The sequence below is a fragment of the Camelus ferus genome, chromosome 29, assembly GCF_009834535.1.
Source record: "Camelus ferus isolate YT-003-E chromosome 29, BCGSAC_Cfer_1.0, whole genome shotgun sequence".
Lineage (NCBI taxonomy): Eukaryota > Metazoa > Chordata > Mammalia > Artiodactyla > Camelidae > Camelus > Camelus ferus.
In genome coordinates this window covers 14671597-14684452 of record NC_045724.1, presented here as the reverse complement: position 1 = coordinate 14684452, position 12856 = coordinate 14671597, and the positions used below count along the sequence as shown (strand labels likewise).

Sequence of the window (12856 nt, the reverse complement as noted above, 5' to 3'; positions counted from 1 at the left end):
CCTCCTCCCAACCTTCCAATGTAGTTCCATGGCAACATAAGTGTAGGCCATGCCATGGAGTGAACCCAGCTTCCAGTCTGTCCATGTGACCTTAACCTCCTGGAGCCTTGGATTCTTCAGCTGGGAGGTGGGGATGATGCTTGTATTGGTGCATGATTCCTTATCTGCAGTTCCAAAATACTGAAAGCTGCAAATGTCTCCCTAAATTTGGTGCACGCTCATGGGGCAGCAAAATCTGAACTGAACTAGCAAGAGATTAGTGATTCTCTTGCTATAGAAACGTTGCCATGTTTGGTTACAGGGTGACCTCCCCTTCACTGGGGATGTTGTATAATAAGAATACACTGAATATTACTTTTCTAACCTCAAAAGTTCTGAATTATTAATCATATCCGGTTCCAAGATTTTTGGATACGCAACTATAGTTTCTGAGCTGTCTTTATAGGGCTGTTGAGAAAATTAAATGAGATAATGCATGCACTTCTGCTTCGCTGTCAGCTAACAACAAAAATAGTAGCAGTAATTTCTCTCTGCTTCATGATCAGGAGCCCATCAGTTCATCCTCTCATCTTTCCATTCATCCACCCACCCGCCCATCCATCTATCCACCATCCATCCATTAATAAATATTGCCTAAGTACCTATTATGTACTGGGCTCTATGTTCTATGCTTCCTTCCTAGATTCCTTTTCTCTTTCCCTTTCTCACCTTCCCAAGGACCAGGGTCTGCCAAGATGAGTAGCAGGAAGATCACAGACCCTAACTCCTAGTTAGAGGACCAGTTGGCTGTGTGACCTTGTGCAAATCCCTGAACCTCTCTGAGCTCAGTGACCTCATCTGTAAAATAAAAGGGTCTGACCAGATGTTCTCAGAGAATCTTCTGGCTCCAGTCTTGCTAGTACTGTGCTCCTGTGCTGAGGCTCAGGCTGTTCAAGTCCCTGGGTTTTCTTGTCTCTTCCTCCCGGAAGCAAAGGCAAGTTCTGATTCTGGTCCTAGAATTCTGGCGCCATCTAGAGGCCACTGGCTTACGATTTTCTCTAGTCTCGTACCCCTAAGCCCGCACTTCACCTTTTCTCTCTCCTTTTTCTCCCTCTCTCTCTCTCTATCCCCCTCCCTTTCTCCACCCTTCCCCTCCCTTCCTCCCCACTTCTCCTCCTCCTCTCTTTCCCTGGCAAAAATTAGTAGAAAGCCAAGCTCCTGCCTTTACATTGTCTGGAGAGACCTACCTGAACATACCACAGAAATGCAAAAACATTTTTAGATGACGTTTAAACCAAAGCAAACACAACTAGTGTAGTGAGTGCCCGTCTATGCCAGGAACTTTATAAATTCTGTTTACAATTTTGATATTATTATTCATTGGCAAATGCCAGCATTATCCCCATTTTATAGGAGAAGAAACTGGGGGCTGAACAGTTTAAGTGACTTGCCCAAGGCCTCGCAGCTTTTAAGTGGTAGAGCCTTGATTGGAACCTAGATCTGCTTGATTTCAAATTTACTGGTGGAGGGCTTCATGTTCCAAATGGGTGCTGGCCAGTGGCAGGATGTTTAATCTGCTTGTCACGGTGTGAATTACCTGGGCATTTGCCTGGTCCTGGCCAGAATGGATGAGATTTTTGGGGGTTGATTGGGAGGGGGCAAGGATTCCCACTTCTATCTAGAACAGGATTCCCAAGCATTGCTGCGGTTTACAATCACCCAGGGCCAGGCCACACCCAGACCACACAGTCTCCCTGGGCGTGGGGGCGGGGAGCTGGACAGTTGCCGTTTGTAAAGCTCACAGGTGATTCCAGTTTGCAGCCAACTCTGATGACTAGTGATGTGGGGCCGTGGTTCTCAGATTTCGCTCTGCATTGGAGTCACCTTGAAGGTTTTGTTAAAACACAGAGTAGGGCCCCACCCCCAGAGCTGCTGATTCAGTAGGTCTGGATGGGGCCAGAGAATTGGCGTTTCCAACAAGCTTCCAGGTGAGGTTGATGCTGCGTGTATGGGGACCCCACTTGGAGAACCACTGTTCCAGGGGATTTTAGTTCCTCTCCCATGTAGATAAGGGCTCGTACTTGGGCCAGTCTCTCCTCCCAGGCAGCCCTCCAGCCCCCTCTGGGAAAAAGCTTTCTAGCAAGTCCAGACAGGGCGGGAGATGGATGGCTGAGTGGGAGGTGTCACTGGCGGATGGGTGTCCTCCAGCATCGGTCCTTGTGCTGTGTGTGCAGCGGAGCCCTGCGTGGGGGACAGGTCCATCTTCTGCCAGATGGAAGCCCTCGAACACTGCTCCACCCCTGGCTACCACCAGCTGTGCTGTGAGTCCTGTACCAAGAAGGCCTCGGGCCCTGACGCGAGCCCGGACCCCGGCCTGGCCGCACCACCACCTGTCTCCACTCCTGGCAGCCCCTTCCCCGGACCCAAGACCCCTCCAGGTGCTGTGGAGCCCACTGTGGGGCCAATGGGATCGGGCGACCATCAGCATGGCCCGCCCACACAGCTCCCGGGACCTCTGGGCACAAGCTCCCCAGTGACCCAGCACCACTTCGCTCCCCAGAAACTGAGCCCTACATCGTTCTGGGGCACATCCCCTAGCACCCCCCAGGGACGGCCTTGGAGCTGGACCGGGACACCTACCCCAGCCTCCAAAAATAAAGGGCAGCTCAGGGAAGACCCGAAGCATCCAGGCACCAGCCTTCCCGCCACCTCCCCGGTGACATGAGCCCTGCCTCGCCCATCCCGCCAGTCAAGTTTACACTCTGTGCTGCCCTGGAGACCCCCAGCTCAGAGGACACACAGCGGGGCGGGGGCAAGCACAGACTGCCTTTTAAATTATTTGCCTTCTTATTTTTCTAGTTTGGGGCTGTGACACTTGTCACCCCATGAAGTGGGTGTGTGAGGAAGAAAAAGATCAGGGAAAGCCCTAACCAGAGATACCTCAGCAAGCAGCCCAGGTGACTGAATCGAACCTCTCAGGGGTCCTGTCCATCTCTCCCGCCAGGACTGAGGGCCAGCTGACATCATCCCTCCTCACAGCCACCAGGTCCCACACTGGATCCGTCTGGCTGCCTGCCTTTGCCAGAACTTATGGGGACCCCTGTGGAGGCCCTGTCCATCTGGCTCTGCCCAGAGACGCAAAGGGGCCGGGGAGGTGATGGGGAGAGTTCCTAAGGCGATCTGAAAAGAAGGGGGCTGGGGTTGATTGGGGTCATGAGGCTCCACCTGCAGGGAAGGGGTGGGGTAGGGGGGCAAGTTCATCTCAGGCTCAGCTCTTTGTAGCGAGAGCTCCAGGCAGCTCCTCTGACCAAGGCCAAGGAGCAGAGTCCAGCTCGCCTTTGCTGGTCCGAGGGCAGTGTTGGTGGCCACCTCTGCCCCTGCCGATGGCACTTCCTGTTACTTCTGGTGCCTTCAGGTTACAGGCGGGCCTCCCAACCTCACCCCAGCCTCCGAAGCAGGGGGCTCTGGACACTGTGGACCATGTGTCCTCCTCATCCCAGGGGTTCCCAACTGGTGCTAGACCCATGGCTGGACCAGGCATGGCAACTCTGGTCATCACTCCAGGGTGTGAAGGGAGTACAGCCTGGAAGGTGACTTTGTGGGGCACAGAGGAGACTTGAGTTCTCGGGCTGTGCCCTGTCAATTGTTGCCCTCTACCATAGAGACCCCTGCCCCTGCTGGAGTCAGGGGTCTGTCTTCTACCTGGCTCAAGCTGGGCCAGAGGTTTGTGGTGCTGGGCGGGTGTGGAGGTGGGGGTGACTGGCTCCAGGGCTGAGGACCAGAGTCCACTCACAGCCAGGCCCTGGGGATGACAAGGGCCATGTGCCAGGGTGGGATCTGAGCTTCTGCCCCATGCAGGGGTGGGGAGGAGATACTGGCCACGGTGCTGTGGGGCCTCAGCTGCCCTCTTTGTTACCTCCAAGGGCAGGTAACTTCCCTAGACCCTCTGGCTCCCAAGAAGCCACCTGGGTCCCAGGATCTCTCCCAGGGGTCCTCACTCTGAGTCGTGCAGAGGATCTCCCAGACTCCTCAGTAGGCCATAAAGGTACCTGCCTGTTCTTCTGTCTCCAGAGCCAGGGGGCATTCTGAGCCAGGCTAGAGGAATAGGAGCAGCGGGCACCACCTGCAACCCCTGGTGGGTGGAGGCCTTAGGGGGGCTCCCCAGGTGCCCTTTCCACTTGCTGCCTGCCCCCTCCTTGAGATGCTAGGGGGCACACACTGAACCATTCCCGTGCGACCCAGCCTGCCTGTGTTAAGTGCCTTTGAGATCCAGATCTTTAAACTTTTATATATTTATTAACATTGTCTTTGGTGATTTGTTTTGGAACCCAAAATGTTGTACAGTGTTTTTCTTTCTCTCTTAGAGGAGAGGGACAGCGAAGCCAGAGCTCTAGTGTGCTGGGCTGGTAAGCTGACTGGGGTTGGGGTGGACAGGGAGGGGCTGGTGCCACAAGGAGATGCGGCCTTCAGCCTCGCTGCCTTGGCCCCACTCGTTCTGGGGCTCCTCTGAGCATCAGCTCAGTGTGGAGAGGCAAGAGCAGGGCTGAGGGCCTGGGAGGTCCCGCTTAGCCTCTACCACCTAGTAGCTATTTGGCCTTGAGCGAGTCAACATCCAGAATTTGGTCCAAAGGGCGGAAATGCCTGGGAGGTAGTTTTGGGGTCTGCGTAGGGAAGGATGTTCTAATTAGCAGAGCTGTTCAGACATGCAGGGGATGGCTTCCTTGGAAGGTGGTGAACGCTCTTTGCCTGGAAAAGTCCTAGCGGGATGTGGATGCTGGACAGGAAGTGGAAGGAATGTGATGCATCTTATTGGGCAAGGAGGGCTGACATGAAAGGTGCCTTGTAATTGAAAGCAACCCATCCTCGCCTCACCTCTTGCCCGTGTCAGACATCACTAATTCATTACTATGCTCTTTAAATGAGTGTCTCACAGGCCCCTCCCTGACATTTGTGGGGCCCAGGACAAGGGCGCAGAGACCCCCTCCAGGGACCTCACATGCCCGTGTGTCTCTAGCCCTTGTGCAAACTGCTTCCCCTTGGAAACCACTCCTTCTAAACAGCTACCACTTGGGCTTAAGGGTGTATACGTGGTGACCTAGTCACACCTTAGGGGGACTGACCTAGGGAGATGCTACACAAGCTCTAAAATTGCATTGAGGACTGCTCGGGCGGAGAATTCTGTGAGCCAGTGTGCCCAGAGTGTAGCCTGCAGGGAGGGGGGTCATGGGCCTGGGTGGGCACGTGCCCTTGGTGCAGTGCAGTCTTTGCCATGGTGAGTAGCAAGGGCACGGTGGGGCTCTTAGAGCACCCTGGCTCTAACAGCAGTCCTGCACATTTCGTGGTGCAAGGATAACACATGGAAACACATGCCAATGCTCCCCCATCCTGTGCCTACAGCAGACATTGCCAATCCATCACTGCACCCTTCCCCACTGAGCCTGGACTCCTCCTAAGAATCCTTCACATAGTGCTCCGGGTACTGACTCTGCTCAGTTGCTATCACCAGGATAAGGAATGGCAGTGTTAGGCTGGATCAGTAATTTAGAATTTCACACCATTGGGAACCTTTGTTCAATCAGCGTCGGCAGAAGCTCAACATCAGAGCAGGACTGCAGCGCCTGAGTTGAGGAAGAGGGGCCAAGAAACCAGCCCCAAGGAATCTCCACTGACTTCTAGGGCCCCATAGAGTCCAGTGTAGGGGCAAGACAGCTCTAGGGAGCCTTTGGGCTCTAAGATTCTGAGGGACTCTGAGCCCGTTTGCTCGTCTGAAAAGTGTCACTGAAAGCATTTGCCTTGCCTACTTGTGAAAACACTGAAAACAGTGTGACCAGAAAATCTAAGGGGCAATGATGATGAATGATGATGTCACCAGAGGTGACATTGGTCACTGGGTTATTTCTGGAATGGGGCTTGGGGGATCCAGTCAGCTTGGAAGCCGGATGAGCTGTTGGCTGTGCCACAGGAGTGGGCCGGAGTCAAGGTTTGGGTTCCTCAAAAGCCCCCAGGCCTCCACCAGTGGAACCCTGCCCCCTTTCCAGTCTCCCTGTGGCCCTCCCATCCTTTTGGGGACTGTTGGCCTTGGAAGCCCAGGCCAGCACCCTGACCAGAAGTTACCCACATCCTGCTCAGGTTGAAGAAAGCTACAAGAGAACATCAGTCCAACCCTAATGGTAATAAAAAGCCCGATAATCTACAAACTCATACTTTTAGCCCATCGGGGGCTGAGGTTGCAAGGCAAGCAGGTGAATTAAATTGCAAAGGGTGACAAGTCCCTCTGAGGAGAGAGGGCGCATGTGCTCTTCAACCTTTGACCTAGCGTGGGAGGAAGTGGCCAACCCAGAAGCAGGTAAGAAAATACAACTGAAATTTTAATGAGTGTTTAAAGATTAGCACGACAATTTGGAATCTTTGAGTGCCCCATGCATGAGGAATCTGCCCCTCCTCATCAGCTCTTGTCCACAGGCTTCGGCTGGATGCACATGAGAAAGGTTTGGGGCAGGACAGGATACCTCGAGAGCATCCCTCGGGCCTCCTACCAAGTTTGAGAATGCAAATTGAGAAAGCAATGCCCATTTTACAGTGCATCAGGGGCACAAAATGCCTGCACATGGAAAACTATAAAGCCTTACTGACAGAAATGTAAGCATATCTAAATAAAGGTAGACTGTGTTTATGAATCAAAAGCCTCAATATTGTTAAGATGTCAAATTCTTCCCCAAATGATCTGTAAAGTTAATGCTATTCCACTCAAAATTCTGGCAGATGGCTTTTTTTTCCCCAAGAAACTGACAAACTGGTTATAAAATTTTTGTGGAAATAAAGAGGATCTAGAATAGCCAAAACAATTCTGGGGAAGAACAAAGTGGGAGGATTTACACGACCTAATTTCCAGACTTCCTGCGAAGCTGCAGTAATCCAGACAGTATGGCACTGGTGTAAGAACAGACATACGGAGCAATAGAACAGAACAGAGAATCCAGAAATAGACCCACACAGCCATGGTCAGTTCTCAACAAGGTGCCAAGGTCATTTAATCAGGAAGGATGGTCTTTTCAATAAATTATGCTAAAAAAAAAAATGGAAGAGCCACATGGGAAAAAATAAACCTCAACTTTCCCCTCATATCATATGTAAAACTTGACTCAGTCAAAATGGATAATCAATTTAAAGGTAAGAGCTAAAACCATAAAACTTATAGAGGAAAAAGATTAAAAAAAAAATCTTTGGGACCTTGGATTAGACAAAGATGACACTAAAAGAACAAGCCATAAAAGATTGATGAATTGGACTTGGTCAAAGCCAGAAACTCTACTCTTCAAAAGACAGTGGTAAGAAAATGAAAAGAACAACAACAAAATAAACCCCACAAGCTGGGAGAAGATATTTTCACATCATGTATCTGATACTGGCTTTGTATTCAGAACATATAAAGAGTTCTCAAACAAACAACCCAATTGATAAATGGGCAAAAGATTGGGACATTCTACCAAAGAAGCTATACAATGATAAACAGGCACAGGAAAAGATGCCAAACGTCATTAGTCATTAGGGAAAGGCCAATTGAAACCGCTGAGATCCTATTTCATACCCATTAGAACAGCTAAAATTAAAAAGATTGGCCACGTCAAATGCTGGGAGGATGTTGGGTACCTGGAACTCTCATACATTTGGGTAGGAATGCAAAGTGGTACAGCCACTTAGGAACACACGGGGGCTGATTCTTACAGAGTTAAACACACACTTACTACAACTCAGCAGTGACTGCACTATGTTCACAGGAGGGAGGGAAATGAGAACATTTGTCCACAAAGCAACCTGTATGCCAATGTCTATAGCGGCTTTATTCAAAAGAGCCCTCCACTGGAAACAACCTAAATGCACGCCAAATAGGGAATGGATAAATAAACTGTGGCGAATCCAAACAATGGAATACCGCTCAACAATAAAAAGGTGTGAACCACTCATAGGTAAGCGCACGCGTCAGTGTGCACAGATCTGCATAGCATTCTGCTAAGTGAAAGCCAGGCCGGAAAGACTACATACCAGGTGAGTCCTTTCACGGGAAATTTTGGAAAAGCTAAAACTGAGGACACAAAACAATCACTAGTTGCCAGGGCTGGGGGTGGGAGGCAGGATTGACTTGGGAGTGGGCACAAGGGAACTTTGTGGAGGGATAGAGATGCTCTGTAACTTGATCGTGGTGACGGTTGCACACATTTGTCACATTTGACGGTGAAGTTTTTTGTATGCAAATTACATCTCAGTAAAAAAAAATTTAATCACATAACCAAGGTAATGGAAGACCTCCGTCACCCAAGATCTCTAAGAACGCACTGTACTGTGTTCCTGGTGAAAATATCTGCTCCCCTCGCCCAGTTGGACAGGGATTCTTTTGATTCCTGGCATCACCATTTATCACCTGGGTGGAACTGGGAAAGTTATTTTACCTCTCTGAGCCTTAGAGTCTCATCTGTAAAACGGGCATAGTTCTTACCTATCAGAAGGGCTGATCACTCTTTGAGGTGCTGAGTGCTGTGTCTCTGCCTACCTAGGCTGTAGGCTGCTCATAGGAGGCATGATTCTTTTCTTATTCGTAACTTTCTCTCTAGTCCCTGACTCCCAAAAGTCCTCAGCGGAGGCCTCTGGGATTCCTGGCTGCACGATGCTGGAAGGAACTTTTAAGGACAGGCAGAGGCACTCAGGCCGAACCCTTCTCTCCTAGGCCAAGGGTCTGTTCCTGCTGCCAGGCCTCCCTGGGAGGGGGTGACCTCCAGGGCTTGGCAGTGCCTCGTCCTCTCCAGAGAAGTGGAGGGAGGAAGGCGCCCACCCATGCTCAGAGTCCAGGGACAAGCTCAGGGAGGCAGGAGCTCTGGCTCTACACCAGCTCTCAGTGCCGCGTGCACCTGCCCAGCCACCACCTCCCTTCCAGCCTCAGCTCCCTTGTTTGAAAAATGAGATCATGTAACAATTCACAAGATTGGTTTAGAGCAAAGGAGGCAGTGTCTATGAAAGTGCTTAGCAAGTGAGGGATGATAATTGTTCCTAAAAAATCTGATGATGAATAATAATATTAAAAAGACCTGTGGGGAGGTTGGGGAGTTGGGCTGGGGGCTGCCAAAAACCATTCAGTGACTTCTATTGCCTTTAGGGAGAAGACCAAAATCCTTCCCATGATTGCCGAGGCCTTGCTGGTCTTCCTCAGGGGATGTTCCTTCAACCTCTGCTTCAGAGAACTTGGTGTGAGTTGATCTCCATGGTTACTGAATAAAGCCTGTCTGCTGCCCAGACCAAGAGCCCCATGAGGGCAGGATTTGCTCTCAATAATTGCAGCATTTGCAGGGTAAATAAACAGAGATGCACAGACATGGTACATTCTCTGCCTGCCTTCTGGGTCCCACAGGGCTCCCTAGATTCTCCCTGGGGGCTGGGCACTGGAAACCAGGAGGCAGCTGGCAGCCAGGGGAGGGGGCAGGGAGCCCACTGGGTCTTGTAGCTGGAGGCACCATCTCCTTGGAGGAGCCTATGACTGGCTGAATCAGTAAAAGGGTTCTTAACACCTTCAGCTCATACAAGATTAGCAGCAGGAGAATGTGTAGAAATGTCTGATCTCCTCTGCAAATGGGGAAACTGAGGCCCAGAGAGAGCAAATGACTATTCCCAAACCAAATCAATGGTGGCAGGGTCCAGGCTAGGAGTCAAGATTTGCCAATGGTCATGCAATATGTGCCTGCCAGATCTCAAGTTTCCTCTCAGGCCTGTGGTTTCCCACTCTCTGTCCCATTGAAGCTCCATGTGTTCTCCATACAGGGGGGAGGAGCAGAGGCCCAGGTAAGGGAGACCTAGGGGTATGGCTTCAGGAGCCTCAGGTAAAAAACAGACTAGACTGCCTGGGTTCCTTTGCTGACTCCACTCACTGTCAAGTCAAGTTTGGCAAGTTATTTAACCTCTCCGAGCCTCAGTTTCTTCATCTATAAAATGGGGATAATAATAATACATATTTCACAGGGTTCGTGTGAGGATCCAGTGGTTTATTTCTGCACAGATTGCATGCACATTTGTGATACATGCAAATCCCTTAGGACCATGTGTGCACATGGTAAGTGCTGCATGTTAGCTGCCATTACTGTTACGGAAACAACAGGCCAGCCAAGAAACAAGCACCACTCAGAGGGTCGGAGTACTCAGACTTATTACGCCAGCGGGCTCAGAGGGGCTTCTGCTCCGAAGCTCTGAGCACCTCCAGGACGTGTGCATGAGGTTTTATACGGTTAGTTACAAGCTTGTGTTATTTGGCCAATAAGCATGGAACAGCTTTAGCAGCATCATTATCACAAAAGTAGAGGCAGGGAGGCAGCAGACCAACATTTCAAGGCCAGATATGTGACTTTGAAAATCCAGCTGGCTAGCAAAAAAAAGAAAAAACATGAACAGGGAATCAGCAAACCAACACTTGTTACACTTAGATTTGCGAGTAGGCCCAGCCCGGCTTTTCCTTCACATTACCGTCCTCCTTCCTCCCTCCACCAGCTATTCCCACAGGCTCCCAAGGGGAGAGTGTTGGTGAGGGTTCTGTGCAGCAGAGGAAGTGGGTCTGGGGATGGCCAAGGGGACAGGAACATCTCCAGCAGGCTGTCCTGCTCCAGGCTGCTGAAGTCCAGGAACTCTGTGTGCAGCCAGGGAGACTCTGAGCAGAGATGGCTGTGTCCACCAAGCAGGGTTGGGGCTAGGGGTGGGGGTAGGGGTGGGTGTGGGCAAGGTCACCTTGTAGAGGCTGAGAGGGTAGAAGGAGGGCACAGGTGAGAGGCTTTCAGCCATGTGGGGATGCTGGTTGGGTGCCCATCCCGGGCAAAGGGAGCTGGGGGAGTTGTTCACCTGTCTTTGGACAGTTGGGTGAAGGGAGGTACCCTTGGTATTGCCCCTTGGGGGGATGCCGATTCAGGGCAAGGATCCCCTAGTATGAAGACTGCCAAAGGCTGGGAACAGCTCTTTGTAAGGGAAGGTAATATCTGGGGGCTTCTGTGAGAGCTGAGAGAGAGGTGGGGGTGGGGGGGCAGCCCAGTGGTAGCATGTCAGGGGCTAACAGCTTAGCTCTTCCCTAGGACCCACACAACTGCAAAATCTCCAGAAATCCCAAATGCCCATTATGATTTGTGCAGGAGCCAAATTCTGCACCCAGGTCTACGTGAGGGGCAGAGTTTGGGGCAAGAGGCAGTGAGCCCCCAGGTCTCTGTCTGCAGGAGACCCAGAAATCTTTATACTGTGGGAACTGGGAGGGTTCAAGGATTTCTCACCTGGAATGCCATAGGCAGAGGGACAGAAGGTCAGAGCCACAGAGAACTAAATACTGGGCAGGAGCTCTGAACCAGGAACCTGGGTTGATATTTTCTGCTATTACTGTACGTGGGTCTGACACTAGCAGTGGGCCAGCTTGCAAGGTGCTTTCACTAAATAATCTCATTCTCTGTTTTATTCTTCCACTTTACAGACGTGGACACTGATTCACTGAGAATAAAGGGACCTGCGCAAAGAAGGCATCCAGAGCTGGCATGGGAACCCGGGTTGGGGTTCAGCCCCAGAGCATTGGGACCCTGCCCCTAGGAGGCCAAGTGAGTGAAGGGACTTGGCCAAGTTCCCTGGACCAGCGGGAGGCTAGCAAGGGATGTTTGCTGTGAGAGGAGGAGATGCCTCTGGCCTGCAGCCCCTCCAGCTCCCCAGGACCTCTCACAAGCCCACCCCCTGGAGCCCTCCCTGCACTTAGAGCTCCTCCAGGCAACTCCCCAAGGGGACATCCTTCCTTGCAGGGCCTGCACTAGGCTCCCAAAGCCAGGAACACTGGGGCATCCTCTGCTGGGGTGGCTGGAGCCAGGCAGCCAGGGACAGGGGATGTTGGGGGCAGCCCCACACCCAGTTTCAAGAGGGCTGGGGCCCCAGGGTGCGCAGGTCCCAGTTCCCTGTTCTGGGGAAGGGCATCCCTCCAGTGGCCCCTCAACCTTCTCACCTACGCCGGGCACTTCCAGGCTGGCAACAGGCTTCCACCAGGTTGGGGGTTAACAGATCTCCCGCTTCCCTGAGGGTCTAATCGCAGGACTGCGCTTTATCTCAGCGTAGCGCTGCAGGAAAAAAAATCTTTTGGGATTCATGTATAAAAATCTAAATCCTGTTCTAAATGTAACTAGGGGAAGCTCACTAAAGAACTCTCAGGAGGCTTTGATAAAGCAATCACCACTAACAACAACAACAAGTCATTGAAAGGAGGCACTTTGCCTTCTTAGTAGGAGAATTTGTATCACCCAGTAAGTAGGTCTGCACTGCTGATTAGAAAAGGTGAGGCTGGAGAAGGGGCCCTTTGTAGCCCTTAAAGCAGAAAGAAAATGGCTTTGGAGATGGGGTGGGGTTGGGGGAGAGACAGAGGTGGCAGCAGGAGCTGGGAGGAATGGCTGGAGGTTTTTTAGGATGCAGTTTGCCAGCAGGGCTAGTAATTGTTTTGGTGTTGCTGTCCCCTCAGTCCTTTGGAAATGTCCACCCCCCAAATTAAGGGCTTTGCAGGAGTCAGGATTTTTGTTTATTTTGATGGAAATTGAGAAAAACAAAAGAATGCGTAGGAGAAGATAAAGGAGGGAGCACAGCCCCAGAAAGCTGGGGGGGGGAGGGGCGCAGAAGGATGAGCTGAGCAGGCAGCCCCTCCCCCAGCACGCCACACACGTGCACACGTTCCAGGAAGCCACAGAAATACTGAGGAAGACACCAAGCTCTGCGCAGAGATTCTAGCCAGTTGAGGACCTCGGGGAGCAGGAACCCCACGCTGACATCTGGGTTTCAGTAGAGAAACCGCTTCCGCTTGGGCAACGTTGTTGACAAGGCAAGCGTTTGTCTCGGG

General features: G+C 51.5%; 1 protein-coding gene across 8 annotated transcripts in view; it reads left to right on the top strand.

Moving 5' to 3' along the window:
* The window catches only part of ADAMTS14 (ADAM metallopeptidase with thrombospondin type 1 motif 14), a 75319-nt gene extending 71012 nt beyond the window's left edge, over positions 1 to 4307 (top strand). For all 8 annotated transcript variants that reach the window (XM_032470197.1, XM_032470195.1, XM_032470191.1 and 5 more), the window contains one exon: positions 2214 to 4307. In XM_032470197.1, the coding sequence (XP_032326088.1) occupies positions 2214 to 2704 (491 nt within the window). In that variant the 3' untranslated portion in view covers positions 2705 to 4307. The remainder of the gene's footprint in view (positions 1 to 2213) is intronic.
* Positions 4308 to 12856: the final 8549 nt, after the last annotated feature.